Genomic DNA, 16116 nt, shown 5'->3' with positions numbered 1-16116 from the left:
CAGGAGATGCTGAGCTCTTTTGAAATCTAGCCCTAGTTGTGAGTGATGAGCACTCCTGGTTCAGATTATAGAAATGATAACAGCTAGAATTACTACAATTTACAAATGAACATAATAGCTTGAGGAGATGGAAGGCCAATGAATTAGGGATTGTGCTATGTACAGATATCAGCTGGCCAATATCAGCTAGAAACATTAAGGAAACATATAATTATACATTTACTACATAATTCACTTTTACTACATGAAGACATGACTAATTTATATATCACTTACAAAAGTGAGCTTAGAATTTCAACAGAATTGTCTTTAAATCACAAATCTTTTATTTTTAAAAATTTCGTTTCTCTGTTTCATTCAAACTTCAGGATTAATGCAACCAGCTGCATTACATGTGAAATATCGGCACTTTTAGAAACCATTTTTTTTCGTTTTGGTTTTTTTTAAGCAACTAAAAGCTGTGGTAAAATTCCCAGACATTGAAATTAAGTAGTAAATCCAAAAAGACAACCTATATCTAGTAATCTTGACAAAACAAACTTGCACATTACATAATGCTTGCTGGGAAAATACTCTTTAATACACATTTTAATACACACTTGAAATGTGCTGTGGACACATCTGGGGGGCTATCTGTAAGAATTTCTTAAGAAGTTCTGGTCTGCATCTCAACACTGGACCTGATGCTTTAAAAAAAAAAAAATATTCACAAAAGAGAAGAAGTTTCTTTGTAAAAAACACCAAAGATACTCCCAAAATGTATAAAACACTTTGCACGGCAGATTCTCTTTTCTCCTCCTTGCATGAAGTACCAATTGTTTGTAAACAGTTTTTAAAAGCGTTAATAGCTTTAGGGAATGTGTGAATCACAGTTCACATGAATTTCTCTCATGAAGTAGTACAATATTGCTACACAGTAGTTTCATGTTTCCATAACCCAGTCCTAATATTGCCAGTGCTATCTGCAGTGAGCAAGGGTCCATCCTGTCCACTGCCTTTAAGTTGTCCATTCTGAATGGCTAAATTTAAGCCATATGATTTTTGCTGGCTTTCAAGTTCAACTACTATTGGTTTCCTCAGAACATCCTTTTTGTTGTTTGTAGCAATGGGTTTTTCACTATTTTTATTGCTTTTTGGAAGTGTACTGCAAGCATCGCTGCTATCTTGTTGGGACTGGTTATATTGGCGTTCTCTGTATGCTAAATAGGCTCTTCGACTCCTTGAATGTCCTTCACTGTTGCTTTGTCGATTTTTAGATAAGCCATTTTGTACACTTCCTTCCACACTGGTGGGGACATCGTATGCATACTCCCTCAACACTGTAAGCCTACTTGCGCGATGTCCCTTACTTCTGTTTTTATGATGCCGGCTTTGGTGTCCATTTGTTCGAAACTGAATCTCTAATGGAGCCACATGCATTTTGATGTCATTGTCTACTGAATGCTCAGTCAGACTGTTATCAAGCTGAGGACCTGTGTTCAGTGGTAAAGAACTAGGATGGCATTGAGCTGCTGCAGCCTGTATGTTGGTTAGTTTACAACCTTGAGAAGAATTTTTTAGGCTTGATGCACTCTTATTAGTGCACGAAGATTCCGCACTGCTGTTGGTACACTTAGGAGTCTCTCCATTAGTCCCACTGGAATTGGAGGGCTGAACATTAACTTGCACTGAGTATGTGCTCCTTCCAGGACAGCAGGCTGTTATCCAAGCATGCCTGACATCTTCCCTATTAACACAATGATGCATCATAAGAAAGGCACTAAGGCTTAAACATGTGATCCCAAAAAAGCAACTAACAATCAAGTCCATGGGATAATACAGAGAAACTGCCAAGGCCCCGAAAATCCACAAAGCAACATACAAAAACAAAGCGAGGCTTGCTCCCAAAAGCTGAGCTTGAAAACTGTGCTCATTCTCCAAAGCTGATGTGGAAACCAGTGAGACTGACACTGAATCCTGATGATTCAGGTCCCCATGTTCACTGGTTGCTAAACGCTGCTGTTCCTCAGCTGGCTCTTTAAGTTCAAATTTGCGTTCAGGGTGTCGTTTCAATTGTATAAAGATGCTGAGAAAATACATGCAGTTTATGAAAACTATGAAGCTAGCTGGTCCATAAAAGGCTCCTAAGCTAGGTTCCCATGTCATCCAGCAACTGGAAAAAAACACAAAAAAAGATAGCACATCAAGACAGATGACCTCTCAGAACTCACAATATTTAAGTATCATTTTGAACTGTTGAAATAAGTCTTGGCTATGTGGCATATCTTCCAAAAAATGACAACCAAAAATCATAACAATTTATTACAAAGCTGTCAAATATCCAATACTCACTATGGTGCATTAGGCCTGCTGCCGTAGTTCCTGATGTTAGCTGCTGCCGTTATACCACAAACTATGATAGGGATTCCTCCGCCAATAAGGTAGAATCTAAAAATAGGGCAAAGTTATTAATGGTTCTTCCAGCAGTTTAAAAAGACTTTATTTAGCCACCATGAGCTAAAAAGAAAACAAAAGGCTAATCATAGAATCATAGATTTTAAGGTCAGAAGGGACCATTAAGACTGTCTAGTCTGACCTCCTGCACAATGCAGGCCACAGAATCTCACCCACCCACTCCTGTAACAAACCTCTAACCTATGTCTGAGCTATTTAAGTCCTCAAATTGTTGTTTAAAGACTTCAAGATCTACAGAATCTTCCAGCAAGTGACCCGTGCCCCACGCTGCAGAGAAAGGCAAAAAACCCACAGGGCCTCTGCCAATCTGCCTTGGAGGAAAATTCCTTCCCGACCCCAAATATGGCGATCAGCTAAACCCTGAGCACGTGGGCAAGACTCACCAGCCAGACACCCAGGAAAGAATTCTCTGTAGTAACTCAGATCCCACCCCATCTGACATCCCATCATAGGCCATTGGGCTTATCTACCGCTAATAGTCAAAGATCAATTAATTGCCAAAATTAGGCTATCCCATCATACCATCCCCTCCATAAACTTATCAAGCTTAGTCTTGAAGCTAGATATGTCTTTTATCCCACTGCTCCGCTTGGAAGGCTGTTCCAGAACATCACTCCTCTTATGGTTAGAAACCTTCATCTAATTTCAAGTCTAAACTTCCTGATGGCCAGTTTATATCCATTTGTTCTTGTGTCCACATAGGTACCGAGCTTAAATAATTCTTCTCCCTCCGTGGTATTTATCCATCTTATATTTATAGAGAGCAATCATATCTCCTCTCAGCCTTCTTTTGGTTAGGCTAAACAAGCCAAGCTCCTTGAGTCTCCTTTCATAAGACAGGTTTTCCATTCCTCGGATCATCCTAGTAGCCCTTCTCTGTACCTGTTCCAGTTTGAATTCATCTTTCTTAAACATGGGAGACCAGAACTACACACAATATTCCAGATGAGGTCTCACCAGTGCCTTGTATAATGGTACTAAACACCTCCTTATCTCTACTAGAAATACCTCGCCTGATGCATCCCAAGACTGTGTTAGATTTTTTCACTGCCCTATCACATTGGTGGCTCCTAGTCATCCTGTGATCAACCAATACTCCGAGGTCCTTCGCCTCCTCTGTGACTTCCAAGTGATGCGTCCCCAATTTATAACAAAAATTCTTGTTATTAATCCCTAAATACATGACCTTGCACTTTTCACTATTAAATTTCATCCTATTGCTATTACTCCATTTTACAAGGTTATCCAGATCTTCCTGTATGATATCCCAGTCCTTCTCTGTATTGGCAATACCTCCCAGCTTTGTGTCATCCGCAAACTTTACTAGCATATTCCCGCTTTTTGTGCCAAGGTCAGTAATAAAAAGATTAAATAAGATTGGTCCCAAAACTGATTCCTGAGGAACTCCACTAGTAACCTCCTTCCAGCCTGACAGTTCACCTTTCAGTGTGACCCGTTGTAATCTCCCCTTTAACCAGTTCCTTATTCACCTTTCAATTTTCATATTGATCCCCATCTTTTCCAATTTAGCTAATAATTTCCCATGTGGAACTGTATAAAATGCCTTACTGAAATAGAGGTAAATTAGATTCATTGCATTTCCTTTGTCTAAAAAAATCTGCTACTTTCTCAAAGAAGGAGACCAGGTTGGTTTGACATGATCTACCTCTTGTAAAACCATGTTGTATTTTGTCCCAATTACCATTGACCTCAATGTCCTTAACTACTTTCTCCTTCAAGATTTTTTCCAAGACCTTGCATGCTACAGATGTCAAACTAACAGGCCTGTAGTTACTCGGATCACTTCTCCCCTCCCCCCTAATTTAAAAATAGGAACTATGTTAGCAATCCTCCAGGCATATGGTACAATCCCTGAGGTTACAGATTCATTAAAAATTTTTGCTAATGGGTTTGCAATTTCATGTGCCAGTTCCTTTAATATTCTTGGATGAAGATTATCTGGGCTCCCCCGAATTAGTTCCATTAAACTGTTCAAGTTTGGCTTCTACCTCGGATGTGGTAATATCTACCTCCACATCCTCGTTCCCATTTGTCGTCCTACCATTATCCCTAAACTCCTCATTAGCCTCATTAAAGACTGAGGCAAAGTATTTCTTTAGATATTGACCATGCCTAGATTACCCTTAACCTCCACTCCATCCTCAGTGTTTAGCGGTCCCACTTCTTCTTTCTTTGTTTTCTTCTTATTTATATGGCTATAGAACCTTTTACTATTGGTTTTAATTCCCTTCGCAAGGTCCAACTCTACATGGCTTTTGGCCTTTCTCACTTTATCCCTACACGTTCTGACCTCAATAAGGTAGCTTTCCTTGCTAATCCCTCCCATCTTCCACTCCTTGAAGGCTTTCTGCTTTTTCTTAATCATCTCTCTAATATCCAGGTATCATCCACCTGAAAATCAGATACATTCCCAGGATTTTGGAAACTTTAGATGGTGCTTTACTGAGAAAAGTAAGGTCAGTCACAGGTAGCTAGCTGGCAGATTGGGGCTTTGGTGAAATCATTACCCTCAATCTCAAGGTTTCCCTCGTGATATAACCTGCCTTCACCTGCTAACAATTGATGGCTTCTCCCTCAGACTGGGAAGAGAAAGGGTAAGTCATTTCAGTGAGTCAGGCCCAGGAGGAGTTGTAACAGAAGCCAGCAGCAGAGTTCAGAGAGACAAGGCAGTAAGCTATCAACCTGGGGAAGGTTGTTAATCTTTCATCCTTTTGCTTAGGTACTGTGTTAAGTTTGTTACTGGCAGATCACCCATATCGGACAAGGAAAGAGATATTATTGTATATGAATTCTCAAGCATTTGCAGTTTTGGAGAAGTCCTGTTCTTCAGAAAAGGAGGAGGATCTCAGACACAGCAGCAGCTTGTTTCACAAAACAAAATTTTGGTGAAAGTGTTCAGGGAGCTCTGGGGACAGCACGCATGTATGTGTGTGCAGGGGGGACTTGAAGGAGCTCTCTGGAAAGGAGGAAGGAGTTGGAGGGGCTCAAAGAAACAGGATGGAACAGAGGATGGGGGGGAACTAGGGCAGCTGACAAGAGAACAGGCATAGACAAGGGGCTCATAGCCTATATTAACACCAACTCTTAAGCAACAAAGGGCAACTCTGTTGCTAAGTGTAATCCACTGGCTCCCTGTTTGAATTTGGCCCAAAGCAAAGTCCTGTTTCTACATTACATGACCGTAAATGGGTTGGTGTTCCTTGTTATTTCAGTGACTGCCTCACCACCTGTAGCCCTCTAAGGCAGATGCATGACAAAAGGGGTCTTACTGACTGACTTGCTGGGGACAGAGCGTCCATAACAGTGGGTCATCGACTAGCTTGCCAGAGGACATCAGAACGAACCCAACTCTGAGTATATTCAGCTCAAAAAGTGAGCTGAGTATATTCACCTCTTCCAACACACCCTAAAACACCACCATAGTAAGAATCTCACAGGGACACAGAGTAAAAGGAAGGAGGAGTCATCAGAGGATAATAAAAAAAAAAGATAGAAAGGAGAGGAGGAGGTGATAAAAGGGAAAAAGCGTGAAAATTCCTGAGCCAGGAGACCAATTAGATCAAATGAGGATATTCTGAGTGCTAAGTAAGTTGATAAGCACAGCTTTTAGATATTATGGTACTAGAGGCTTCACAAACATTAGCTAATTGCTCCTCACAACGTTCCTGGTAGTTCGGTATTATTCCCAATTTATAGACAGGGAAACTGAAAAGACATTATGGCTAAAATTATCAAAATTAGCTCCTTAAGTTTGTTTTTCAGGATGTAAATTAGTAACCTGATTTTCAAAGGTGCTGAATGCCTCCTCTGGCTGAAGTCAACAGAAGTTTAGGGTGCTCAGCATTTCTAAAAATCAGGCCACTTATTTAGTTGCCTAAGTATGGATTTAAGTACCTAACTTCAGATATCCAAACACTAGTCTTTAAGTGATGAGGACTCTTGGTGGTATGGACAGAGAGGTTAAGTCACCTCATGTCATACTAAGCCAGCAGCAGCAGAGGAAGGATAATATTTGGGACTGACTCCCAATCCCATGCCACACTAGTTGCACCTTAAATATGTTTTAAAAAAAAAAAAATCAGAAAAGGCAGCATAGTTCCTAACCTGAAGAGCCTGCAATCTAAAACAGAAAGATGGAGTGATATGGAAAAGGAACAAACAAGAAGTAAGGTGGCCAGATGGTTATTGGTACATATAGTATCACATAAATGTAGGGCTGAAAGGAAACTCAAGAGGTCATCTAGTCCAGCCCCCCTGATCTGAGGCAGGACCAAGTAAATCTACACCATCCCTGACAGGTATTTGTCTTACCTGTTCTTAAAAACCTCCAATGATGGGGATTCCACGACCTCCTTTGGAAGCTTATTCCAGTGCTCAGCTATCCTTATAATTAGAAAGTTTTCCCTAACAGCTAACCTAGAGCTCTCTTGCTGAAGATCAAACCGATTTACTTCTTGTCCTACCTTTGTGGACATGGAGAACAACTGACCACCGTCATCTTTATAACAGCTTTTAACATGACCCACCACCCCCTCTTTTCTGAAGACGTAACATGCTCCATTTTTAACCTTTCAACATATATCATATTTTCTAAACCTTTAATCATTTGTGTAGCTTTCCTCTGGACTCTCTCCAATTCGTCCTCATCTTCTTGAAGTGTGGTACCCAGAACTTAACACAGTACTCCAGATGAGGCCTCATTAGGCAATTAATTCCTGTGTCTTGTATACTGCTCTCGTGTTAATATACCTCAGAATATTAGCTTTTCTTCACAACTTCACCAATTGCTGACTCACATTCAAGTTGTGATCCACTACAACCCCGAGATCCTTTTCAGCAGTACTAATGCCTAGCCAGTTATTCTGCATTTTGTATATGTGCATTTGATTTTTCCTTGTGCTATTCTTTTGCACTCATCTTTAGCAATTTGTTCATGTTTCCACTTTTTATAGCTTTGATTTTCAGGTAATTAAAGAATTCCTGATGGAGCCATATTGGCCTCTTACTATTCTTCCTATGTTTCCCTCACATCAGGATAGTTTGCTGTTGTATCTTTAATAATGTCTCTCAGAAACTACCAGCTCTCCTTTTTCTCTTATATTTTCTTCTCATGGGATTTGACCTACCAGTTCTCTGAATCCATTTAAGTTGGCTTTTTTTGAATACCATTGTCATTTTGCTACTCTCACTCATTTCCTTCCTTTCCTAAGAATCATGAAGTCTATCATGATCAATCTATCTATTCATGATCACTTTTTGAGAGTCACTACCAATTCCTCCGTTAGTCTTGATAATGCAGTTTTAACCATGAGACCTTCTTTGCTTTCCATTGTGATAACCATAAAATATAAGCTCCACTTTCTGTTGGAGGAATAAATTTATTTTTAAACTCTTTTGCCATTCCCGTACTGAAGACTGACAATCTCCATAACAACTGTAATTGCACTTTTTCCAAAAAAAAATTAGTAATATAATAATCTGTATGAAATTATTTGGTATTAGGGTGCATAACAGATAGAAATAAATGAAAGGTAAAGTAGTTTTTGAGATCCTGCAACAGATGAAGAGAGGGATGGAAACAAGCACAAACAGGAGAAAAAATGGAAGACAGATACAGACAAAATGAAACAACAAATTCCTCCAAGCCTATGCTAGGGCTGTATCATACAGGCCAAGAGAACCTACCTTTCTATCAGCCTCCACAGAAGCTTTCAAATCGCACCCCAAGGAGTAAATTGAATGAATCCTGAAGGTATGTCTAAACTGGAGCTAGGTGAGAATTCCAGTTCAGGTAGACAGACATACCCACACTAGCTCTAATCAAGCTAGCATGCACATATAGCAGTGGTTGCATGAGCCGTAGGATGGACTGGCCATGCAGCATATAATTCTATGTGAAACCCTAGCTACAACCTTGGACAGCTAGTCCCTCCTATCACTTGTGCCATCAATGTTACACTTTCCATTTTTAACTATAACAGGACGGCTTGGAAATAGTGACCATAATATAATAACATTTAACATTCCTGTGGTGGGAAGAACACCTCAACAGCCCAACACCGTGGCATTTAATTTCAGAAAGGGGAACTATGCAAAAATGAGGTTAGTTAAACAGAAGGTTAGTTAAACAGAAATTAAAAGGTACAGTGACTAGAGTGAAATCCCTGCAAGCTGCATGAACACTTTTCAAAGACACCATAATAGAGGCTCAACTTAAATGTATACCCCAAATTAAAAAACACAGTAAAAGAACTAAAAAAGAGCCACCGTGACTTAACAACCATGTAAAAGAAGCAGTGAGAGATAAAAAAGTATCTTTTAAAAGAAGTGGAAGTCAAATCCTAGTGAGGAAAACAGAAAGGAGCATAAACACTGCCAAATTAAATGTAATAAGAAAAGGCAAAAAGGAGTTTGAAGAACAACTAGCCAAAAACTCAAAAGGTAATAACAACATGTTTTTTAGTACACCAGAAGCAGGAAGTCTGCTAAACAACCAGTGGGGTCCCTGGACGATCGAGATACAAAAGGAGCACTTAAAGACGAGAAATTAAATGAATTCTTTGCTTCAGTCTTCGCAGCTAAGGATGTTAGGGAGATTCCCAAACTTGAGCCGTCTTTTGTAGGTGACAAATCTAAGGAATTGTCACAGACTGAAGAGTCACAAGAGGTGGTTTTGGAATTAATTGAGAAACTTAACAGTAACAAGTCACCGGGACCAGATGGCATTCACCCAAGAGTTCTGAAAGAACTCAAATGTGAAATTGCGGAACTATTAACTATGGTTTGTAACCTGTCCTTTAAATCAGCTACTGTACCCAATGACTGGAAGATAGCTAATGTAACACCAATATTTAAGAAGGGCTCTAGAGGTGATCCTGGCAATTACAGACCGGTAAGTCTAACGTCAGTACCGGGCAAACTAGTTGAAACAATCGTAAAGAATAAAATTGTCAGACAAATAGAAGAACATAAATTGTTGCGCAAAAGTCAACATGGTTTCTGTAAAGGGAGATCACGTCTTACTAATCTATTAGAGTTCTTTGAGGGGGTCAAACAGACATGTGGACAAGGGGGATCCAGTGGCCATAGTGTACTTAGATTTCCAGAAAGCCTTTGACAAGGTCCCTCACCAAAAGCTCTTACATAAATTAAGTTGTCATGGGATAAGAGGGAAGATCATTTCATTGGACTGAGAACTGGTTAAAAGACACAGAACAAAGGGTAGGAATAAATGGTAAATTTTCAGAATGGAGAGGGGTAACTAGTGGTTTTCCCCAAGGGTCAGTCCAAGGATCAATCCTATTCAACTTATTCATAAATGATCTGGAGAAAGGGGTAAACAGTGAGGTGGCAAAGTTTGCAGATGATACTAAACTGCTCAAGATAGTTAAGACCAAAGCAGACTGTGAAGAACTTCAAAAAGATCTCACAAAATTAAGTGATTGGGCAACAAAATGGCAAATGAAATTTAATGTAGATAAATGTAAAGTGATGCACACTGGAAAAAATAACCCCTACTATACATACAATATGATGGGGGCTAATTTAGCTACAACTAATCAGGAGAAAGATCTTGGTGTCATTGTGGATAGTTCTCTGAAGACGTCCACGCAATGTGTAGAGGCAGTCAAAAAAGCAAACGGGATGTTAGGAATCATTAAAAAAGGGACAGAAAATAAGATGGAGAATATCTTATTGCCCTTATGTAAATCCATGGTATGCCCACATCTCGAATACTGCATACAGATGTGGTCCCCTCATCCCAAAAAAGATATACTGGCATTGGAAAAGGTTCAGAAAAGGGCAACTAAAATGATTAGGGGTTTGGAACAGGTCCATATGAGGAGAGATTAAAGAGGCTAGGACTTTTCAGCTTGGAAAAGAGGAGACTAAGGGAGAATATGATAGAGGTATATAAAATCATGAGTGGTGTGGAGAAAGTGTATAAGGAAAAGTTATTTACTTGTTCCCATAATATAACTAGGGACCACCAAATTAAATTAATGGCAGTAGGTTTAAAACAAATAAAAGGAAGTTCTTCTTCACTCAGTGCACAGTCAACCTGTGGAACTCCTTGCCTGAGGAGGTTATGAAGGCTAAAACTACAACAGGGTTTAAAAGAGAACGAGATAAATTCATGGAGGGAAGTCCATTAATGGCTATTAGCCAGGACGGGTAAGGAATGCTGTCCCTAGCTTCTGTTTGTCAGAGGGTGGAGATGAGATCACTTGATGATTATCTGTTAGGTTCACTCGCTCTGGGGCACCTGGCATTGGCCACTGTCGGTAGACAGGATCCTGGGCTGGATGGAACTTTGGTCTGACTCAGTTTTGCCATTCTTATGTTAACAAGCTGGTTCAATCAGAGCTAGTACAGGTATGTCTATCTGAGCTGGAAATTACACTTTTCAGCTCCTGCATAGACATACGCTGACTCTCTACAGACTGCTTCAGAACCAATGGCTGCGAAAAACTATCATTGTACTCTGCTGATGGGAACACACATTTGGAAAGTCTTCCCAAGGAACCTATATCCAACCTGGCTGCACCCACCAACCAATAGACTGTCTCCCAAAGTTCAGTATATTCACTCATCAAGATGTTCTGGACATCCTAAAGAAATCGTGACCCAAGCCCTGTGAATCCAACTCTTGCTTTTCCTGGCTTCTGAAAGAGTCATGAACTGGTATCACTCCTAACCAAAGTAGCTAACAACTCATTCAGGGAAGGAATCTTCCTTCCTCCTTCAAACACGCAACAGTCTGACCAACACTGGAAAAAATCTACCCACCCTGGATACATTGACTCTAACCAACTAGCACCCTGTGTCAAATGACCTGTTCCTGAATAGTCTCAGAGAAGCTAGCCCAAGGCCAACCACAAACTCATCTAACTGAAGTGAATATCATAGATCTGATGCTATCTGGATTCAGGCCAGCCCATGGGATGGAAACAACTTTAGTGGCACTGATGGATGATCTCCTGCCAGTCCATTGTTTAGACTTGATCCTGAATTCTTCACTAACACTATGCTCTCACCTAGCAGCACCCAAGATTAATGCTTTCTACCATCTCTGGTTGGGCAAGGAGACTGTCTCATCCTCATGCACGGTGACCTGGACTCAGTTATGCATACCTTTGTCACCTCTTGGCTAGATCACAGTAACGCAGTAAACATGGGAATGAGCCTTCAGGCCTTAGGAAACACCAACTGATACAGAATTCTGAAGCACATCTCCCCAGCAACATAGGCTACCACGACTACATCAAACCTGCCCTCCACTTTCTACACTGGCTTTCCACAGAACGTCAAATCAAGTTCAGGATCTCAGTCCTTGTCTTCAAAGTGTTCAATGGTCTGGACCAGAATATCTAAAACATCACCTAAAGCTCCAGAATGGAGACCATGGCTGACAATTTTGCTCCTCAGGTGCAATCTAACTCTCCACAATTAGGGTAAAAGTTCGCCTGTGTGGGACGCAAAACTTTCTCAGGGGCCAACCCGAGACCGTGGAATGAAATCCCCCAGGAATTAAGGACCACCACAAACCTCCACTTTCTGGTCTACATTCAACATGCATTTCTTTAGTCTTGTCTTCTCAAATACAGAATCATAGAAGATTAGGGTTGGAAGAGACCTCAGAAGGTCATCTAGTACACCCCCTGCTCAAAGCAGGACCAACCCCAACTAAATCATCCCAGCCAGGGCTTTGTCAAGCCAGGCCTTAAAAACCTCTAAGGATGGAGATTCCACCACCTCCCTAGGTAACCCATTCCTGTGCTTCACCACCCTCCTAGTGAAATAGTTTTTCCTAATATCCAACCTAAACCTCCCCCACTGCAACTTGAGACCCTTGTTCCTTGTTCTGTCATCTGCCACCAGTGAGAACAGCCTAGCTTCATCCTCTTTGGAACCCCTCTTCATGTAGCTGATAGCTGCTATCAAATCCACCCTCAGTCTTCCCTTCTGCAGACTAAATAAGCCCAGTTCCCTCAGCCTCTCCTCATAAATCATGTGTCCCAGCTCCCTAATCATTTTCATTGCCCTCTGCTGGACTCTCTCCAATTGGTCCACATCCTTTCTGTATGGGGGGCCCAAAACTGGATGCAATACTCCAGATGTTGCCTCACCAGTGCCGAATAGAGGGGGATAATCACTTCCCTCAATCTGCTGGCAATGCTCATACTAATGCAGCCCAATATGCTGTTAACCTTCTTGGCAACAAGGGCACACTGCTGACTCATATCCAGCTTCTCGTCCACTGTAATCCCCAGGTCCTTTTCTGCAGAACTGCTGCTTAGCCAGTTAGTCCCCAGCCTGTGGCAGTACATGGGATTCTTCCATCCTATGTGCAGGACTCTGCACTTGTCCCTGTTGAACCTCATGAGATTTATTTTGGCCTAATCCTCCAATTTGTCTAGGTCACTCTGGACCCTATCCCTACCCTCCAGCATATTTACCTCTCCCCCCAGCTTAGTGTCATTCACAAACTTGCTAAGGGTGCAATCCATCCCATCATCCAGATCATTAATGAAGAAAATGTTGAACTAAACCTGCCCCAGGACTGACCCCTGGGGCACTCTGCTTGATACCCTCTGCCAACTAGACACTGAGCCATTGATCACTACCTGTTGAACCGGACAATCTAGCCAGCTTTCTAACCATCTTATGGTCCATTCATCCAATCCATACTACTTTAACTTGCTGGCAAGAATACTGTGGGAGACCGTATCAAAAGGTTTGCTAAAGTCAAGGTATATCACATCCACCACTTTCCCCATATCCACAGAGCCAATTATCTCATCATAGAAGGCAATCAGGTTGGTCAGGCATGACTTGCCCTTGGTGAATCCATGTTGACAGTTCCTGATCACCTTAGTCTCCTCCAAGTGCTTCAAAATGGATTCCTTGAGGACCTGCTCCATGATTTTTTCAGGGACTGAGGTGATGCTGAACAGTCTGTCATTCCCTGGATTCTCCTCCTTCCCTTTTTTAAAGATGGGAACTATTATTTGCCTTTTTCCAATCGTCCGGGACATCCCCCGATCGCCACGAGTTTTCAAAGATAATGGCCAATGGCTCTGCAATCACATCAGCCAACTCCCTTAGCACAGTCGGATGCATTGTATCCGGCCCCATAGACTTGTGCATATCCGGCTTTTCTAAATAGTCCTTAACTTGTTCTTTCACCACTGAGGGCTGCTCACTCCTCCCCATACTGTGCTGCTCAGTGCCTCATTCTGGGAGCTGACCTTGTCTGTGAAGACCGAGGCAAAAAAAGCATTGAGTACTTCAGCTTTTTCCACATCATCTGTCACTAGGTTGCCTCCCCCATTCAGTAAGGGTCCCACACTTTCCCTGACCACCTTCTTGTTGCTAATATACCTGTAGAAACCCTTCTTGTTACCCTTCACATTCCTTGCTAGCTGCAACTTCAATTGTGCTTTGGCCTTCCGGATTACACCCCTGCATGCTCAAGCAATATTTTTATAGTCCTCCCTAGTCATCTGTCCAAGTTTCCACTTCTTGTAAGCTTCTTTTTTGTGTTTAAGCTCACCGAAGAATTCTCTGTTAAGCCAAGCTGGGCGCCTGCCATATTTACTATTCTTTCTGCACATCAAGATGGCTTGTTTCTGCTCCCTCAATAAGGCTTCTTTAAAATACAGCCAGCTCTTCTGGACTCCTTTCCCCCTCATATCAGCCTCCCAGGGAATCCTGCCCATCAATTCCCCGAGGGAGTCAAAGTCTGATTTTTTGAAGTCCAAGGGCCATATTCTGCTGTTCTTCCTTTTGTCAGGATCCTGACCAGAACCATCTCATGGTCACTGCTGCCCAGGTTGCCACCCACTTCTACTCCCCCCACCAATTCCTCCCTGTTTGTGAGCAGAAGTGTGTGTGTGTGTGTGTGTGTGTGTGTGTGTGTGTGTGTGTGTGTGTGTGTATTTAAAAAGCTTCCAAAAAGAGATACTCTACTGTACACACTTCTTCCCTTGGTGAGAGGATGAGTGAAGAAACATGACAGATGTTAGCCACGTTGCTTAATGACGTACTGGAAGGTGCTCACATACTATAATGATGAGCATGGTATAAGAACCTATTTAGAATAGTTTTATTTATTTATTTAAAGAAAATTTGCTTAAAAGTTACGCAAGGAAAGCAAAATGAACACTTGCTAACTCTTGCATTAGTTATTTAGTAATTACCACCTACTTTCTCTGATTAAATGGATAAACTAGGTATTTCTGCCCTCAACTGTTAAACATAATATAATTCGATTTTATCCAATGTTCTCAATAAGAAAAGCACTTTCATATTAGCTGCTGATTTATCAAATTTCTGAAACAAGTGTTCCATTTCCATTAAATGGAAACAAAGCCAATCAACTTCTGCCACCTTGTGGAGAATTCTGGGTTAGCAAGGTTTAATTAATATTGATATGACTTTAGCACAGCTCTGGAATAAAACCTTTTAATGCTAGATTAAAATAATAATTTTCAAGAAAAGAAGACACTACAATTTACTTGAAGAAAAAATAATTATATTTCAGTAATTTTAGAAGACATGAAGAAAATCTTAACTGAAATGCATTCCTGCAATTTTCTTATTTACCAAGTACTAGTAGCATGTCTAACACATTTTTCTTCTCTAATCACAGAGAATTTGCTGAACAGTTTCGTCTTGAATTGAAGCAATTTTTTTTTTTTGACGTTCCAGTGTTTAAAACACAGGACTAGGAGTCAGGAGATGTATGGTGAGATTTTCAAATTAAATGGGAACAGTGTGAGACCAAAGCTGAGCACGTTTGATAATTCCACCCCAAAATCCCAATCCAAAAATTCTGCTACTGCTATCACGTAGGATCTTGGGTAAATAATTTCATGACTTTGTGCCTCAGTTTCTTAATCTGTGAAACAGGAATACCACCCTCCTCTAATAAGAATGATCCTCTTTCTCAACTTCATGATTGTTTTGGGGCCTATATTAATAATTTGGAAACAGCTTTGAAAGCCTTGCAACAAAGGTATTGTAAGAGTGCCAAATATTATAGCACTGTGTTACTGGATTTTCCCATGATAGTATTTCCCACTTCATTCAAAGCACCCAAAATTATGTTTAGTTCAGAAATTCTAACTGAAAGACATACGATAAAGCAGACATTAAACAAAACGGTGCTCTCACCTGAGCATTGGTCTTGGTGGAGGAGGTGGCTCATCAGGATCTTGACACCTCTTCGCTTTTTTAGTAACTTGTTTGTAGATGTTACGAGATGTCACTCCCAGCCACAGTAGTGTGGCAAGAGTAGAATAATGCAGAATTATCCCAACCTTGAAAATAAAGGTTAAAAACACAAGCTTTACTAGTTCAGACAAAAGAGTCTTTTTATAATTATTTATACAACACCCAATGCACCTGAATTTTTTTAAAAGTTCAGCTCTTCTGCAGAATATTTTTGTTTTATTTTGGCTTAGTTTTAAATGACAAACCACCTAAAATGATGGTTTCTTACATGAATGGATTAAGCATTTAAAAATAAACTGAAAAACAGGTACAACATTCACAAATGTAATAACATTTGTTATAAACCAAATGTATTTATAACTTATGTAACACATACGTTTTAAAAAATGTCAATATAATGTT

The 16116-nt window shown here is 40.6% G+C and overlaps 1 protein-coding gene across 1 annotated transcript in view; it reads right to left on the bottom strand.

The window, feature by feature from the left end:
• Window positions 1-558: 558 nt before the first annotated feature.
• Window positions 559-16116, bottom strand: part of ADGRA3 (adhesion G protein-coupled receptor A3) — a 134207-nt gene continuing 118649 nt past the window's right edge. Inside the window, exons 17-19 of the mRNA XM_077815799.1 lie at window positions 15655-15800; window positions 2332-2427; window positions 559-2152 (exon numbers count right to left, since the gene is read on the bottom strand). Coding sequence (XP_077671925.1) covers window positions 910-2152; window positions 2332-2427; window positions 15655-15800 — 1485 coding nt within the window. The 3' untranslated portion in view covers window positions 559-909. The remainder of the gene's footprint in view (window positions 2153-2331; window positions 2428-15654; window positions 15801-16116) is intronic.

Source organism: Eretmochelys imbricata, chromosome 4 (assembly GCF_965152235.1).
Source record: "Eretmochelys imbricata isolate rEreImb1 chromosome 4, rEreImb1.hap1, whole genome shotgun sequence".
Taxonomy (NCBI): Eukaryota; Metazoa; Chordata; order Testudines; family Cheloniidae; genus Eretmochelys; species Eretmochelys imbricata.
The sequence above is the reverse complement of the archived record's forward strand: the minus strand, read 5'-3'. Positions and strand labels throughout refer to the sequence as shown.